Source organism: Ovis aries, chromosome X, assembly GCF_016772045.2.
Source record: "Ovis aries strain OAR_USU_Benz2616 breed Rambouillet chromosome X, ARS-UI_Ramb_v3.0, whole genome shotgun sequence".
NCBI lineage: Eukaryota > Metazoa > Chordata > Mammalia > Artiodactyla > Bovidae > Ovis > Ovis aries.
The window spans coordinates 51,907,782-51,924,117 of NC_056080.1; the positions used below are offsets into that span (position 1 = coordinate 51,907,782).

Sequence of the window (16,336 nt, forward strand, 5' to 3'; positions counted from 1 at the left end):
AAAGCAGCAAGACAGCACAATAAAACAACCAATTTCTCATCAGAAACAATGAAGGCCAGAAGACAGTGAGATGATATATTTTAAGTGCTGAAAGAAAAAAACTATCAACCAAAAGTATATCTGGAAAAACAATTCTTCCAAAATGAAGGCAAATTAAGACATCTCAAGTAAACAAAGGCTGGGGTAGTCCATTAATAAATCTGCCATTTAAGAAATGCTAAACAAAGTCCTTCAGAGTGAAATAAAAGGACCTTTGAGAGTATAGAAAAACATCAATAAAAGCAACTACAGAGGTAAATATAAAAGTCAGTATTGTTGTATTTGTGATTTCTAACTCTTTTTTAATACATTATTTGAAATTCCAGTGTATAAAACAGTACCATAAATCTATGTCAAAAGGATCACAATGTTTAAAGATGTGATTTGTGACAAAAATAACATACATGGGTGGGAGAGCTATATAGAAGCAGAGTCTTTGTATGCTATAGAAGCTGGAGTGTATTAATTCAAACTGCTGCTGCTGCTAAGTCGCTTCAGTCGTGTCCGACTCTGTGCGACCCCAGAGACGGCAGCCCACCGGGCTCCCCTATCCCTGGGATTCTCCAGGCAAGAACACGAGTGGGTTGCCATTTCCTTCTCCAATGCATGAAAGTGAAAAGTGAAAGTGAAGTCGCTCAGTTGTGTCCGACTCCTAGCGACTCCATGGAATACAGCCCACCAGGCTCCTACGTCCATGGGATTTGCCAGGCAAGAGTACTGGAGTGGGTTGCCATTGCCTTCTTGGTGTACTACCCACCAGATATCAATTAAATATAAAAGAAAGCAGCAACTTAGGAAATGAGGAACAACCAAAAAAAAAATAAAGACATATTAAAACAAATAACAAAATTGCATAGGTAAGTCCTTCCATACCAGAAATCACTTTAATTGTAAATGGTTTAAACTCAATCCTCAGGACTTCTCTAGTGGCATACTGGGTAGGAATCTGCCTGCCAATGCAGGGGACACAGGTTTGCTCCCTGGTCTGGAAAGATTCCACATGCTGCAGAGAGGCTAAGACCATGCACCACAGACCATGCACTGCAACTACTGAGCCTGAAAGTCACAGCTATTGAGCCCGCATGCTGCAACTACTGAAGCCTGCATGACTAGAACCCATGATCTGCAACAAAATAAGCCACCACAATGAGAAGCCCACACACCACAATGAAGAGTAGCCCCCCACTCACCGCAACTGGAAAAAGCCTGCACAAAGCAATAAAGACACATTGCAGCCAATAAATAAATAAAATTATTTGAAAATTCACCCTCCAAAAGGCAAAGAAAGATAGAATGGATCAAAAACAGGATTCAACTGTATACTACCTATGAGAGATTCACATTAGGTCCAAAGAAACAACTAGGTTGAAAGTGAAAAGAATGGAAAAAGGTATCCCATGCAAACAGCAACCAAAGAGAGAGCTAGGGTAGCTATACTAATATCTGGCAAAATAGAATTTAAGTACAAAATTGTTACAGGAGAATATATAAAGCAAATATTGACATACTTGAAGGGAGAAACAGTTCTATAATAATAGTTGGCAACTTCAATACCTTACTTTCAATAGTGAATAAGACATCCAGATAGAAGATCAATAAAGAAATGGAATACTTGAACAGCACTATAAGTCAACTAGACCTAACCAACAAATACAGAAAACTTTACCCCAAAACAGCAAAATATACATTTTACTCAAGTATACATGGAATATTCTCCAGGATAGACCACAATTTAGCCTACAAGTCTCAATAATTTAAAAGAATAAAATCAGATGAAGTATGTTCTCCAAAAACAATGGAATAAAACTAGGAGTCAGTAACAGAACTGGAAAATTTATAAACTGGTGAAAATTAAATAATATACTCTGAAAAAAATCAATAGATCAGAGGAAAAAAATCAAAAGTTGATTTTTAAACACTGAGAGGAAGGAAAACCAAAACACAACATACCAAAACTTACGGGATGCAGCAAAAGCAGTGCTCAGAGAGACATTTATGTGTGTAAATGCTTACAATATTAAAAAGGAAGAAAGATATCAAATCAGTAATCTAATTTTACACCTTAAGAAACTAGAAGAAGAACAAACTAAATCTGAAGCTAATAGAAGGAAGGAAATAAAGATCTGAGCAGAGATGAGTGAAATAAAAAAACAGAATCAACAAAATCATAATTTGGTTGCTTGAAAGATAATCAACAAAATATGCAAATATTTAGCTAGACTAACAAAGAAGAAGAAAGAGAAGACAAAGATACTTGAAATGAGAAATGAAAGTGGGGACATTACTGCAAACTTTACAGAGATAAAAAGGATTATAAGAGAATACTATGAACAACTGTATGCTAACAAATTAGATAAACTATACAAAATGACAAATTCCTAGAAGCACACAAATCACCTAAACTGACTGAAGAAGTGGAAAATCTGAACTCATGTATATTAAGTGCAGAGATTGAATAAAAAATCAAAAAGCTTCCAACAAAGAAAAGTTAAGGTTATTTGATGGTTTCACTGGTGGTTTCTCAGTTCAGTTCAGTTTAGTTCAGTTCAGTTCAGTTCAGTCACATTTCTGTCTGACTCTTTGCAATCCTATGGACTACAGCACTCCAGGCTTCCCTATCCATCATCAACTCCCAGAGCCTATTCAAACTCATGTCCATTGCGTCAGTGATGCCATCCAACCATCTCATCCTCTGTCGTTCCCTTCTCCTGCCACCTTCAATCTTTCCCAGCATCAGGGTCTTTTCCAATGAGTCGGTTCTTGGCATCGGGTGGCCAGAGTATCGGAGTGTCAGCTTCAGCATCAGTCCTTCCAATGGATATTCAGGACTGATTTCCTTTAGAATTGACAGGTTGGATCTCCTTACAGTCCAAGGGACTCTCAAGAGTCTTCTCTAACACCACAGTTCAAAAGCATCAATTCTTCAGTGCTCAGCTTTCTTTATAGTCCATCTCTCATGGACATGACATTTAATGAAGAATTAACATCAATCCTTGTCAAACTCTTTCAAAAAACAGAAGAGGAGAGAACACATGTTGACTCATTCTATGAGATCCTGATACCAAAGCCAGAAAAAGATACTACAGGAAAGGGAAACTACACATTAATATGCTTTATGAATACTGATGTAAAAACCCTCAATAAAATACTAGCAAACCAAATTCAGCAGCCTATTAAAATGATTATATGCTATGACCAAGGGGGATTTATCCCAGGAATGCAAGAGTAGTTCGACATAAGAAAATCAAACAACCTAAATGTCCATTAATAGACAAATGGATAAAGAAAATGTGATACACACACATACACATACAAATGAATGAATACTACTCAGCCAAAAAAAGAAGGAAATCCTACCACATGTGAACTGAAGGGCATTATGCTAAGTGAAATAAGTCAGATAGAGAAAGGCAAATAATATATGATCTCACTTATATGTGGAACCTGAAAAAGAAAGCCCAAACTCATAGAAAAAGAAATCAGATTTGTGGTTACCAGAGGCAGCAGGTGAGGAGCAAGGGAATTGGATGAAGGTGGTCAAAGGCACAAATATCCAGTTATAAATAAATAATGAATAAAATAACATCAGACCAAGGAAAATTAGCAGGGATGAAAAGGGATAGAAAACAATGATAAGATAGTAAACATAATGACAAGAAAACATAGCAATCTTTAAATGTGGATGCACCTAACATCAGAGCTTCCAACTGTACAAAGCAAAAACTGATGGAACTAAAAAGGGAAACAGATAAATTCTCAATTATGCTTGGAGACTTCAACACATCTCTCTCAGTAATCAAGAAAATAAGTAGATGAAAAATTAGCAAAGATATAGATTATCACTAATCAACATGATTAAATTGAAACTGATAGAATATTCAACCCAATAGTAGCAGAATACACATTCTTCTCAAGTTCACAACACAAAATTATCAAGACAGACTAAATCCTATGTGAAAAAAACAAATCTTAATAAATTTTAAGTGAAACCAAAACTGTTCTTTGAAAAGATCAAATTGATAAGATGCCAACAAGAATGACAATAAAAGATACAAATTACTAACATTAAGTATAAAAATGAAAAAAATAACATCAAATTAAAAATATCACTAAAGACTTCACAGACACTAAAAGGATAATAGAGGAAAACTATGAATAAATCTATGCTCATAAATTCTACAACTTAGCTAAAGTGGACCAATTCCTTGAATACCACAAACTATCAAAACTTACCCAAGACAAAATAGAAAATCTGAATAATTCTGTATCTACCAAAGAAAATAAATCCATAGTTAAAACCTAAAAAGAAATCCCTAGGCCTGGGTGGTTTCACTCAAAAATTCTACTAAACATTTTTAAAAACCCACTAATTCTACATTATCTCTTCTAGAAAATAGAGGAGGAACATTTCCCAACTCATTCTTTGAGGCCAGCACTGCTTGCCCTGATACCAAAACTAAAATATAAGAAAAAAAAAAAATTATAGACCAATATCCCTCATGAACAAAGACACAAAAATCCTCAGTGAAATACTAGTAAATCAAATCTAATAATATATAAAAAGAATAATACATCATTAGCAATTAAGGTTTATGCTGTGATTTCAATTCTGTGATATTTGAAAATCACAGATTAAAGGAATAAAACAACATGATTATATCCATTGGTGGAATAAAAACATTGGGAAAATTCAACATTCATTCATTAAAAAAAAGAAAAACTCAGCAAAAAAGAAATGGAAGTGAACTTCCTTACCTTGATAATCTATACAGATAACATTATATTAGTGAAAAGATGATTTCTCCCTTAGATTGGAAACAAGGCAAGGGTGTTAGTTCACTCATGACATTGTGCTTGAAAATCGTAGCCAGAACAAAAAGGCAAGAAGGAAAATAAAGATTGGAAAGAAAGGAATAAAACTGTCCCTATTTGCACATGACATGATCACAATTATCTAGATAAAAAATACAAAGAATATACCAAAAAAGAAGCGATGACAAATCTAGATAGCATATTAAAAAGGAGAGACATCACTTTGCCAACAAAGGTTTGCACAGTCAAAGCTATGATTTTTCCAGTAGTCATGTATGGATGTGAGAGTTGGACCATAAAGAAGGCTGAGCACCAAAGAACTGATGCTTTCAAATTGTGCTGGAGAAGACTCTTGAGAGTCCCTTGGACTGCAAGGAGATCAAACCAGTCAATCCTAAAGGAAATCAACCCTGAATATTCATTGAAAGGGCTGATGCTGAAGCTGAAGCTCCAATACTTTAGACACCTGATGTGAAGAACCAACTCATTGGAAAACACCCTCATGCTGGGAAAGACTGAGGGCAGGAGAAGAAGGGGGCGACAGAGAATGAGATGGTTGGATGGCATCACTGATTCAATGGATATGAGTCTGAGCAAACTCTGGGAGACAGTGAAGGATGAGGAAGCCTGGCACGCAGTAGTCCATGAGGTCACAAAGAGTCAGACACGACTTAGTGACTGAACAACAATTCAAAAAAAAATTCTTAGAATTAATAAGTGAGTTTACCAAGGTTGCAGGATATGAAGTCAATATAAATCAATCATATTTATATACACTTGTTGTTGTTCAGTTGCTAAGTCGTGTCTGACTTTGTGTTTTATATACATACACACACACACATATATTACACTAGTAATAAACAATTAGAAACCAAGGGTTTAAAAAGGTACCATTTACAGTATTTGCAAAAAAAAATACAGAACTCAGGGATAAATCTAATAATAAAAAAGCATACGCAGGATCTGTATGCTAAAAACTATGAAACACTGATGAAATTTTTCAAAGAGTAAATATGGAGGAACATATCATGCACACAAATTAGAAGATTCAATATATCTAAGGTGACAATTCTCTTGCAGTCCTTGTGTAAAATGTTTCGGTGGTTCCCCAAAGAGTTAAACACAGAATTACCATAGGACTGAGTAATTCTACTCCTGGGTATATGTCCAAGAGAAATGAAAACATGTGTCCACATAGAAACATGCACACAAACATCTATAGCAGCGTTATTCATAACAGCCAAAAGGTGGAAATAACTCAAATGCCTATCTGCAGATGAATGGATAAACAAATGTAGTATATCCATACAAAGAAATACTACTCAACCATAAAAAGGAACAAAACACTGATACATCCTATAACTTGGATAAACCTTAAAAACATTATGGTAAGTGAAAGAAGCCAGACACAAAAGATCACATACTATATGATTACTACTATATCATATATCCATAACAGGCAAATCCATATGGACAGAAAGCAGATTATTGGTTACCAGGGGATGAGATGAGTGGGGACATGAGACACAATTATTTAATGGATCCAGGATATTTTTCTGGGGCCACGAAAATATATTGGAAACAGAGAGAGGCTGTGGTTGCACCACACTGTGAATGCACTAAATATCACTGAATTGTAAACTTTAAAATGTTTATAATTATATATTTCATGTTTAATTATATATATATGTTTAGCTATATATTTCACCTTGATAAAGAATAAAGATCACAATTCTCTCTGAATTGATCTATGTAGTTAACATAATTCCAACCAAAATCCTAGCAGAAATTGTTGTAGACTCAGACAAACTGACTCTTAAATTTTATGGAAAGACAAAATTGAAGACGTTGTATTACTTGATTTTAAGAATTACTATAGGGCTTCCCTGGTGGTCTAGTGGTTAAGAATCTGCCCACCAATGCAGGGGACACAGGTTTGACCCCTGGTTAGGGACGATCCCACAGGCTGCGGAGCAACTAAGCCCAGGTGCCACCTATTGAAGTCTGCGCACCTAGAGCCAGTGCTCTGCAACAAGAGAAGCCACCTCAATGAGAAGCCAGCACACCACAACGAAGAGTAGACCCAAATCTCCACAACTAGAAAAAGTCTGTATACAGCAACAAAGACCTAGTGCAGCCAAAAATAAATAAATCTTAAAAAAAAAATTACTATAAAGCTTCAGCAATCAAGACAGTGAGGTTTTGACAAAGAGATTGATAATGTAGATCAATGGAAAAGAACAAATCAGAGACAGAATCACACAAATATGGTCATTCCACTTTTGACAAAGGCACAAATCCAAGTCAACAGAAAAATAAAAATTAAAAATCGTCTTTTCAAGAAATGGTGTTGGAACAAGTGGACATGCATATGCCAAAAAAAGGTTCACCCAACCTAAACATCATACGTTATGTGAAAATTTAGTCAAAATGGAACACAGATAGAAATGCAAAACCTAAAACCATACAGTTGTTAGGTTAAAAAAGGAGAAAACTGCACCCTGAGTTTACAGAAAGAGTTGTTAAATAAAAGCATAAGCCATGAAAGATAAAACTGATAAATTAGACTTTCTAGAATGTGAACATGTTTAAAAAAGTCATAAGAGAATGAAATATAAGCCACAGAGTGGGAGAAAATATTTGCAAATCACATACCTGACAAGAGACTTGAATCCAGACTATATAAAGAACTTTCAAAGCTCAACAGTTAAAGAACCTAATTTTTTAAAAGGCAGTAGTTGTTCCAAGTGTCTGTTTAAAGACATTTCAAAAAAGAGTATATGAGTAGCAAATAAATGCATGAAAAGATGTTCAACATAATTAGCCATTAGATGAGCCACAAAATGAGATATCACCACACACTTATTAGGATGACTGAAATAAGTGTACTAACAATACCAAGTGCTGATGAGTATGCAGAACAATTGGAACTCTCACATATTGCTGGTGGGAATGTAAAATGGCACAATCACTGGAAAACAGTTTGGCAGTTTCCAATAAAGTTAAAGCATCTACTGCCCACACTGTTCAGGAATCCCATTACTAGGTCTTTACCCTAGGGAAATTCATGTTCACCCAAAAGCCTGCACACAAATGTTTACAGCAGCCCAATTCATAATCACCCAAAGCTGTAAACAATCCAGTGTCCTTCAATGGGTAAATTGATAAAGAAACTGTGGTAGAGGAATTTCCCTGGCAGTCCAGTGGTTAGGACTCTGTGCTTCTACTGCAGGGGGCAGGGGTTTGATCCCTGGTCAAGGAACTAAGATCCTGCATGCCACATGGCTCACTCAAAATAAACAAAATGAAACTGTGGTAGATCCATACAATTCTTCAATAAAAAAAGAACAAGCTATCAATATGTGACAACATGGATAAATCTTAAAGGCATTAGGCTAAGTAAAAGAGGTCAGTCTCAAATATTACATACTGTATAATTCCTTTATACAACATTCTGGCAAAGGCAAAATCACAGTGATGAAGAACAGTGGTTGCCAGGAGTTAGGGGTAGAGGGAGGGCATGACTACTAAGGGGGTTGTGTTCTACTCATTGTGGTAGTAGTGGTGATTGTGGTGGTTACAAGAATCTAAGCATGTGTATATCAACAAAGCCAATTTTATTTAAAGGTTAATTTAAAAAATAAAATTAAAAAAATATTTTATCAAAAGGGCAGACAGACTGAAAATAAATGAACAGAGCTTTCAACTCAAGATGTTGTACAAAGTACATTAAGAAAAAGGAATAAAATAAAACCAGAAATTGAGTGCAAAGTTGCTTCAGTCATGTCTGACTCTTTGCTATCCTATGGGCTGTAGCCCAACAGGCTCCACTGTCCATGGGATTCTGCAAGCAAGAATACTAGAGTGGGTTGCCGTGCCCTCCTCCAGGGAATCTTCCTGACCCAGGGACTGAAGCTGGGTCTCTTTGTCTCTTGTATTGGCAGGTGGGTTCTTTACTACTAGCACCACCTGAGAAGCCCCAAATACAGTTAATTTTAAGACAGAAATATCAATTCTAAATCAGCAATTGTATTAATGTAAATCACCATTAACAAATTAAGAGAAAAACTATGTGTTTATATCAAAAGGTGTCCCCCCGAAATCTGATAAAACCTAATTCCACTCCAGATTTTAAAACAAACAAAAACTTCTCTAACTAGATAGAGATTCCCCTGAACTTCATGAGAGTAGTCTACCAGAGCCCTACAGAGCCCTATATATTGATTGGACAAACACTGGCAACATTACTGTAAAGTCAGAAACAACATAAGGATGCCCTTACCACCTGTAATAAAACTAGGAAAATCTAGAGGTATGAATACCAGGGATAACTGTGTCCTCTCTCCAAAATTCATATGTTGAATTCCTAACTCTTAGTACTTCAGAGTATGACTGTATTTGGAGATAAGGCTTTGAAAGAGGTAATTAGCTTAAAATGAGGCCACTAGGGTCAGCCCTAACCCAATCAGACTGCTCCCTTTTTAAGAAGAGATTGGGATATACAGAGGGACAACAGGAGCCCGTATGCACAGGGGATGACCACATGAAAATGTAGCAAGAGGGAGATCATCTGCAAGCCAAGGTGAGTCCTCAGGAGAAAGCAACTCTGCTAATAATTTGATTTTGGACTTCTAGCCTCTAGAACTGTGAAGAGAATAATTTCTATTGTTCTGTGGGCTTCCCTGGTAGCTCAGCTGGTAAAGAATACACCTGCAATGCAGGAGACGCTGGTTCAATTCTTGGGTCGGGAAGATCTCAAGGAGAAGGGATAGGTTACCTACTCCAGTATTCTTGGGCTTCCTTGTTGGCTCAGATGGTAAAGAATCCACCTGCAATGTGGGAGACCTGGGGTTGATCCCTGGGTTGGAAAGATTCCCTGGAGAAGGGGACAGCTACCCAGTCCAGTATTCTTGCCTGGAGAATTCCATGGACAGAGGAGCCTGGCAGGCTACAGTCCATGGGATTGCAAAGAGTTGGACATGACTGAGCGACTTTCACTTCACTTCACTTCCAGCCATCCAGTCTGTGGTATTTTGTTATGGCAGCCCTAGCAAACTAAGATAGGGGACATAGATCACCTACTTCAAGAGCCCAAGACAATTACCTGAAAAACTAACAGAACTAACAAGAGCATAGTAAGGTAACACAGGAACGATATAGAAAAATAAACTATTTTCCTGCATACTAGCAATCGCCAATTGGAAAATATGATAGATAAAAAGGGCCACTAAGATCTAAATGTAAGACCAGAAACTATAAAACTCCTAGAGGAAAACATAGGCAAAACACTCTCCGACATAAATCACAGCAGGATCCTCTATGACCCACCTCCCAGAATATTGGAAATAAAAGCAAAGATAAACAAATGGGACCTAATTAAAATGAAAAGCGTCTGCACAACAAAGGAAACTATAAGCAAGGTGAAAAGACAGCCTTCAGAATGGGAGAAAATAATAGCAAATGAAGCAACTGACAACTAATCTCAAAAATATACAAGCAACTCCTGCAGCTCAATTCCAGAAAAATAAATGACCCAATAAAAAAATGGGCCAAAGAACTAGACATTTCTTCAAAGAAGACATACAGATGGCTAACAAACACATGAAAAGATGCTCAACATCACTCATTATCAGAGAAATGCAAATCAAAACCACAATGAGGTACCATTTCACTCCAGTCAGAATGGCTACGATCCAAAAGTCTACAAGCAATAAATGCTGGAGAGGGTGTGGAGAAAAGGGAACCCTCTTCCACTGTTGGTAGAAATGCAAACTAGTACAGCCACTATGGAGAACAGTGTGGAGATTCCTTAAAAAACTGGAAATAGAACTGCCTTATGACCCAGCAATCCCACTGCTAGGCATACACACCAAGGAAACCAGAATTGAAAGAGACATGTGTACCCCAATGTTCATCGCAGCACTGTTTATAATAGCCAGGACATGGAAGCAACCTAGATTTCCATCAGAAGATGAATGGATAAGCCATGGTACATATACACAATGGAGCATTACTCAGCCATTAAAAAGAATACATTTGAATACAGAGTGAAGTAAGCCAGAAAGAAAAACACCAATACAGTATACTAACGCATATATATGGAATTTAGAAAGATGGTAATGATAACCCTGTATGCGAGACAGCAAAAGAGACACAGATGTATAGAACAGGCTTTTGGACTCTGTGGGAGAGGGAGAGGGTGGGATGATTTGGGAAAATGGCATTAAAACATGTATAATATCATATAAGAAATGAATCGCCAGTCTAGGTTCGATGCAGGATACAGGATGCTTGGGGCTGGTGCACTGGGATGACCCAGAGGGATGGTATGGGGAGGGAGGTGGGGGGGGGGGTTCAGGATTGGGAACACGTGTACACCTGTGGCAAATTCATGTTGATGTATGGCAAAACCAATACAATATTGTAAAGTAAAAAAAAATAATAATAATAAAATTTTTAAAAAAGTGCCATTTTCAATGGGAACCAAACTATAAAATAAAATACATAGTAAAAAACTGAAGAAGAGATACACAAGAAAGCCTGAATAGAGACAGACCGTGTCTGAAGACAAAAGGACAAGATGGCCTGTTTTGTGACTATTCAAAGGTAAATGGCAGAATGACACCAATGTCATCTACAAGTTGCACTGGTTCAAAAGCAATTTTCCCTGGCATGTTGTTTTTAACCAATCAGTGGTAAGTTTTCTCACATTTCAGAGAAAACCTATATATGAAGATCTACATATAAAAGCTAAAAATCCTGCAATAGTGCCTCCTATCAGGAAGGGCAAATGGTGGCTTTGTTTTCTACAAAATTAAGTGCCAGTGGGCGAGGAGGATGGTGGAAAGTGCACATGAAGAAGTTGTGAAGACACTTCTCCCTGTGTCTAAAACTAACAACAAAGACTGCTGATGATTAAGCTCTAGATCAGATTTTAATTTAATGAAGTTGCTATCTATCTTGAGCAAATACCCTCAAGAACCTACTTCTAAAAGAAGCCCAGGCAGAGTTTAAGGCTACAAAGGATCCACTGATTACCCAGTACAATACTGGGTGCAAATGCAAATTGGTTCAAACTGGGCAAGAATTACTTAAGGTAATCTTATTAAGGTTAGTTCCCCTAAGCCTAACTTATTAAGGTTAGTTCCCCTAACCCTAATCCTATTGGTCAACGTGATTGCTAAAGGTAGGATGAGTAGCCAGGGAAACTTGGCAACAAATTAAGACTAATCACAGTTCAACCCAGAGATAATGGGCTTGCTGAACATCCTTGTTCTCCTCAGGTCCAAAGCAAGTTCTGCAGAGGGGATTTGCCCTACCAGACACAAGGCCTGTAGTAACTAACCTATAAGGTAGTGCCACAGGAATGGACAAATTGGTTTTATGGAACAGAGTATTATTAATAACATCTAACACACAGCACTTATTATGTGCTGGGCAATATTCTAATTGCTTTATGTATGATTCATTTATTCCTCACAACAATCTAAGAGGTAAGTACTATTACCACAGAGAAGTTATTTAGCTTGCCCAAAGTAATATAGCTATTTAGGAATAGAACTGGGAATAGAGCAGAAAAACAAATTCAGGGAATTCCTTGAAGTCCAGTGGTTAGGACTCTGTGCTTTTACTGATGAGAGTATGGGTTCAATCCCTGATCAGGGAACTGAGATCCCACAAGCCACTCAACACCCCATCCCCTAAAAAAAAAAAGAAAGAAAGAAAGAAATCCACACATATAAGGAAATTTAGTTTAAGACAGAAGAAGAGCTTCAAATCAGGGGATAATTGATGAACCAGTCAATAAATGGTATTGGGGCAAATGACTATCCGTGTGGAAAATAATAAGTTAGATTCTTACCTCCCACAATTCATAAAACTTAATTCCAAAAAAAAAAAAAAACTAAAATTTTAACTTCTATATACTTTTTAGGTGAAAATAAAAGAAATTTTCTTACCAAAACATAAAATACAAAATGTTGATAAAGACAACTCTGTAAAAACTGAAATCTACTACACACAAAGATACCATAAGTAAAATTAAAATACAAGCAACAGACTAAAATATTTTTCAACATTTGCAAAATATATAAAAAACACTCCAACAAATTGAGAATATATAAAGAATTCTCATAAATCAATAAAAAAACTAACATTCTAAAAATGAGTGAATAACTGAGTAATTAATTCACAGGAAAGGAATAAGGAGAAGTCAGTAAATATATAAAACAAACTGTGACACCAGTTTTTGCCATCAGATTGGCAAAAATTAAAAAGGCTGATAACATCCACTGTTGGTAAGGCTGTAGAGAAACAGGTATTTCTCATACACTGCTCATATACTGACCTTTGTGGAGGGAATTCAGCACCATTAACATTTATTTTGTATATACCCTTCAACTCAGCAGGTCTAGCTACCTTAGAGAAATGCTAACTGGCACATGAAAACAAAAGGTTATTTACAAGAATTTTCATAACACTAAAAATTAGAAACAACCTAAATGTTAACCAGTAGGGGACAGTTAAACAAATGATGGTACACCTATGCTTCAGACTACTATGCCGCAGGTAGGTCTCAATGCATTGAGGAAGTAGACCTCTACATACTGATGTTGAAAGAAATCCAAGCAAGTTGTAGAACCACCTACACACAAAACAAAACTATACCTCTATTTATGTCTACAAATGGGTATAAACACAAAAAATTAAAAGGTATACTTCACACTGATAATAAAGGTTACCTCTGGATAACTTCCTCAGAGAGGGGAGAACGTTAGTCAAAGGGAATTTTTGCTTTCTCTGTCCTACTTTTGGTCAACAAGGATTACTTTTTAAAATAATGTTAAAACGAAAACCTACAACTCAGTTGCACTATAAAAAAAAAGTGCTTTATACACTGCATACTCAATACATTTTAGTTTAAAAAAGGAGTCATCTATTAAATGTGAAAAGCCCACTAAAAAGTCATCATATACCTTTGCAAGAGATGAACTGAACAACACATAACACAAATGATACAGGTAATGGAAGTAAAGGGGCTTCCCTTGTGGCTCAATGATAAAGAATCCACCTGCCAATGCAAGAGACATGGATTCGATCCCTGGATTAGGAAAGTCTGCTGGAGGAGGAAATGGCAACCCACTCCAGTATTCTTGCCTGGGAAATCCCACAGACAGAAAAGCCTGGCAGGCTACAGTCCATGGGGTCGCAAAGAGTCGGACATGACTGAGCAACTAAACAACAAATGGAAGTATAATAGGCAAGAGGGAAAAAGAGTCACCTGCAGTGACAACTGGACAATGCTAAAAATGGATAATAGCTACCATTTAAAAAATTATTTATTTAAATTTGGCTGTACTGGATCTTCGTTGTGGCAGGTGAGATCTAACTCCCTGACCAGGGATTGAGCTCGGGCCCCCGGCATTGGGAGCATGGAGCCTTAACCACTGAACCACCAGGGAAGTCCCTATAATAGCTATCATTTTTTGAGGGCCTCCCATAAGCAAGACACAGTGCCAGGTAGTCTGTACATCAACTTGTGAGACACACCCATTTTACAGACTAAGAAAATACAGCACAGAGAAACAGTATCAGGCTTATGGCCAGGCCTTTGCTCACTACAGACTGTCCTGGACTGGATTTGGGATTGAGATTGGGGCTAGGGGGGAGCCCTCCTGGCCTTGACTCCAGTGCTCAGCTGCCCTTACTATACTCTGCATCCTTGAAGCATGCTCCCAAGCTGTCCTGTTCATCAAGACTGGCATTCTCCTCTTCCTCCTCGCTTTCGGTTTTCCAGTAGGCTGGCCGCTTGATGGGGCGCTTCCCTGGGGTGCGCTGGGAAGCAGGACTGCTAGACACTGTGCCTAGCCCACTGTTGGAGCTCGTGCTGCTTCGGTCCTGCCCCCCAGTCCACCAGGCCTGCAGGCTGGAGGTAGCTGGTGAGGATGATGAGGACTGCAGGTTGGCCATGCACAGCATGCCTTGGATAGCCTCCTGAGTGCTGGGAGAGGCAGGAGCCTCGCTGTAAGGGACAGAGAAGAAATGCTGAAGGAGTTTCTCTAGTTGTCTGAGGAAACTAGTCATCAGAATAGTCAGGGAGGAGGGACAAGAGCTGCCTGGGTCAAGAAAGGAACAAGCAGGAGAGAATTATCCCAAGTGAAAAACAAGAAACCAAATTAAAGATCAAAATAGTATCAAAGACTATTTCCATAAAAAGGCCAGTCCTTCTTGACTGAAATCTCTCCATAGACAGCAGGCAAGGTGGCAATAACAAGGGTGCACCTCCCTTCCTATTCACACATGCCACATTCTTTTTTTTTTTTTAAGGAAAAAAAAAAAAAAAACAAGATCCAGAAAAGGCCCAGCTCTCCTTCCATGCCTCTTCTGATTTCCAAAGAACCCCAAACTCACTGTCCTTGAAATCTGTACCTCCTTTCTAAGTCATATCTTAAATATCTCAGGACAGATTTCATGTCTACTTTACTCTTTCAGCCCAAATGCCCTATATAATTCTTTGTCCCTTTAAATGACTCAATTAATATCTACTGATTGGCTGACCTAGCCAAAGGTGGCAGGTGGGGGTGTGTGTTGTCTGATCACCTAGAAAGGGGAGAACAAAGCTAGTACTCACGTGAGGGCAGCATAGTCAGGTCCCCCCACCTGCCTGCTGGCCTTGAGCAGATCAAGAATTCCACCGGCTCCACTCCCATTTCCAAGCTTGCCTTCGACCCCTTCTACAAGGTCCTCATCTGTTGTATAGTCCTCCTGTTGGAGAAAAGGGATATCACCTCAGCTGCCCAGGCCCTAATACACGGTTGACACTAATATCTTCTGAGCACCAAGTATCTACCAAGCACTAAGCAGAATATTTGTTTTTTCATCTTAGTCTCTGAAGCATCTTTGTGAGGCAAGTACTAACTCCCATTTTACAGATAAGGAAACTAAGGCTCAGTGAAGTTAATGTATGTAAAGTCACAATCAGATATTCCAAATCAGATACTGTTTCTGCTACATCACACTGCCTTTTAGTCTACTCTATATTAAAGATTTTTAAAATATTTCAACTAAAGTATAATCTTCCATTTATATATTCAGGAGCACTTAGCATACAATCTTTCACTTTATAAATATTTTAGGAACTGAATGCATAGGATGTCTCCCCCAACCTCAACTAAAATGACAAATCATATTCTGGTTCTGTAACCAGAACAAGCAGAAGATAAGAAACAGGGAAGGCTCCTACCTCAATGTCAAACTCAACTTCTCCTGGTTCACGAACTCGATTGGGGTCAGAGCAAGGCTTCGCACGAGGCAACTTTCGGGGAAATTCTAGAAAGCAATAGAATGTACTTACCATGAAGCTAAGGTTAGTATCTGAGCCAAATACCCAGGGGAAAGAGAATAAAACTAATTTTCCTGAAAGTAATGACCACAGATAAGTAATTTAAGGAGGTAAGGAATTAGTTCATAAATTAATCTCTAGAGC

General features: G+C 37.7%; 1 protein-coding gene across 6 annotated transcripts in view; it reads right to left on the reverse strand.

Moving 5' to 3' along the window:
* Positions 1 to 16,336, reverse strand: part of PHF8 (PHD finger protein 8) — a 106,745-nt gene that overhangs the window by 21,742 nt on the left and 68,667 nt on the right. For 4 of the 6 annotated variants that reach the window (XM_042242187.1, XM_012106637.3, XM_060407812.1 and 1 more), the window contains 3 exons: positions 16,094 to 16,179; positions 15,482 to 15,615; positions 14,559 to 14,872 (listed from right to left, as the gene is read on the reverse strand). In XM_042242187.1, the coding sequence (XP_042098121.1) occupies positions 14,559 to 14,872; positions 15,482 to 15,615; positions 16,094 to 16,179 (534 nt within the window). The remainder of the gene's footprint in view (positions 1 to 14,558; positions 14,873 to 15,481; positions 15,616 to 16,093; positions 16,180 to 16,336) is intronic. The other 2 variants (XM_060407813.1, XM_042242186.1) reach the window with 1 other exon arrangement.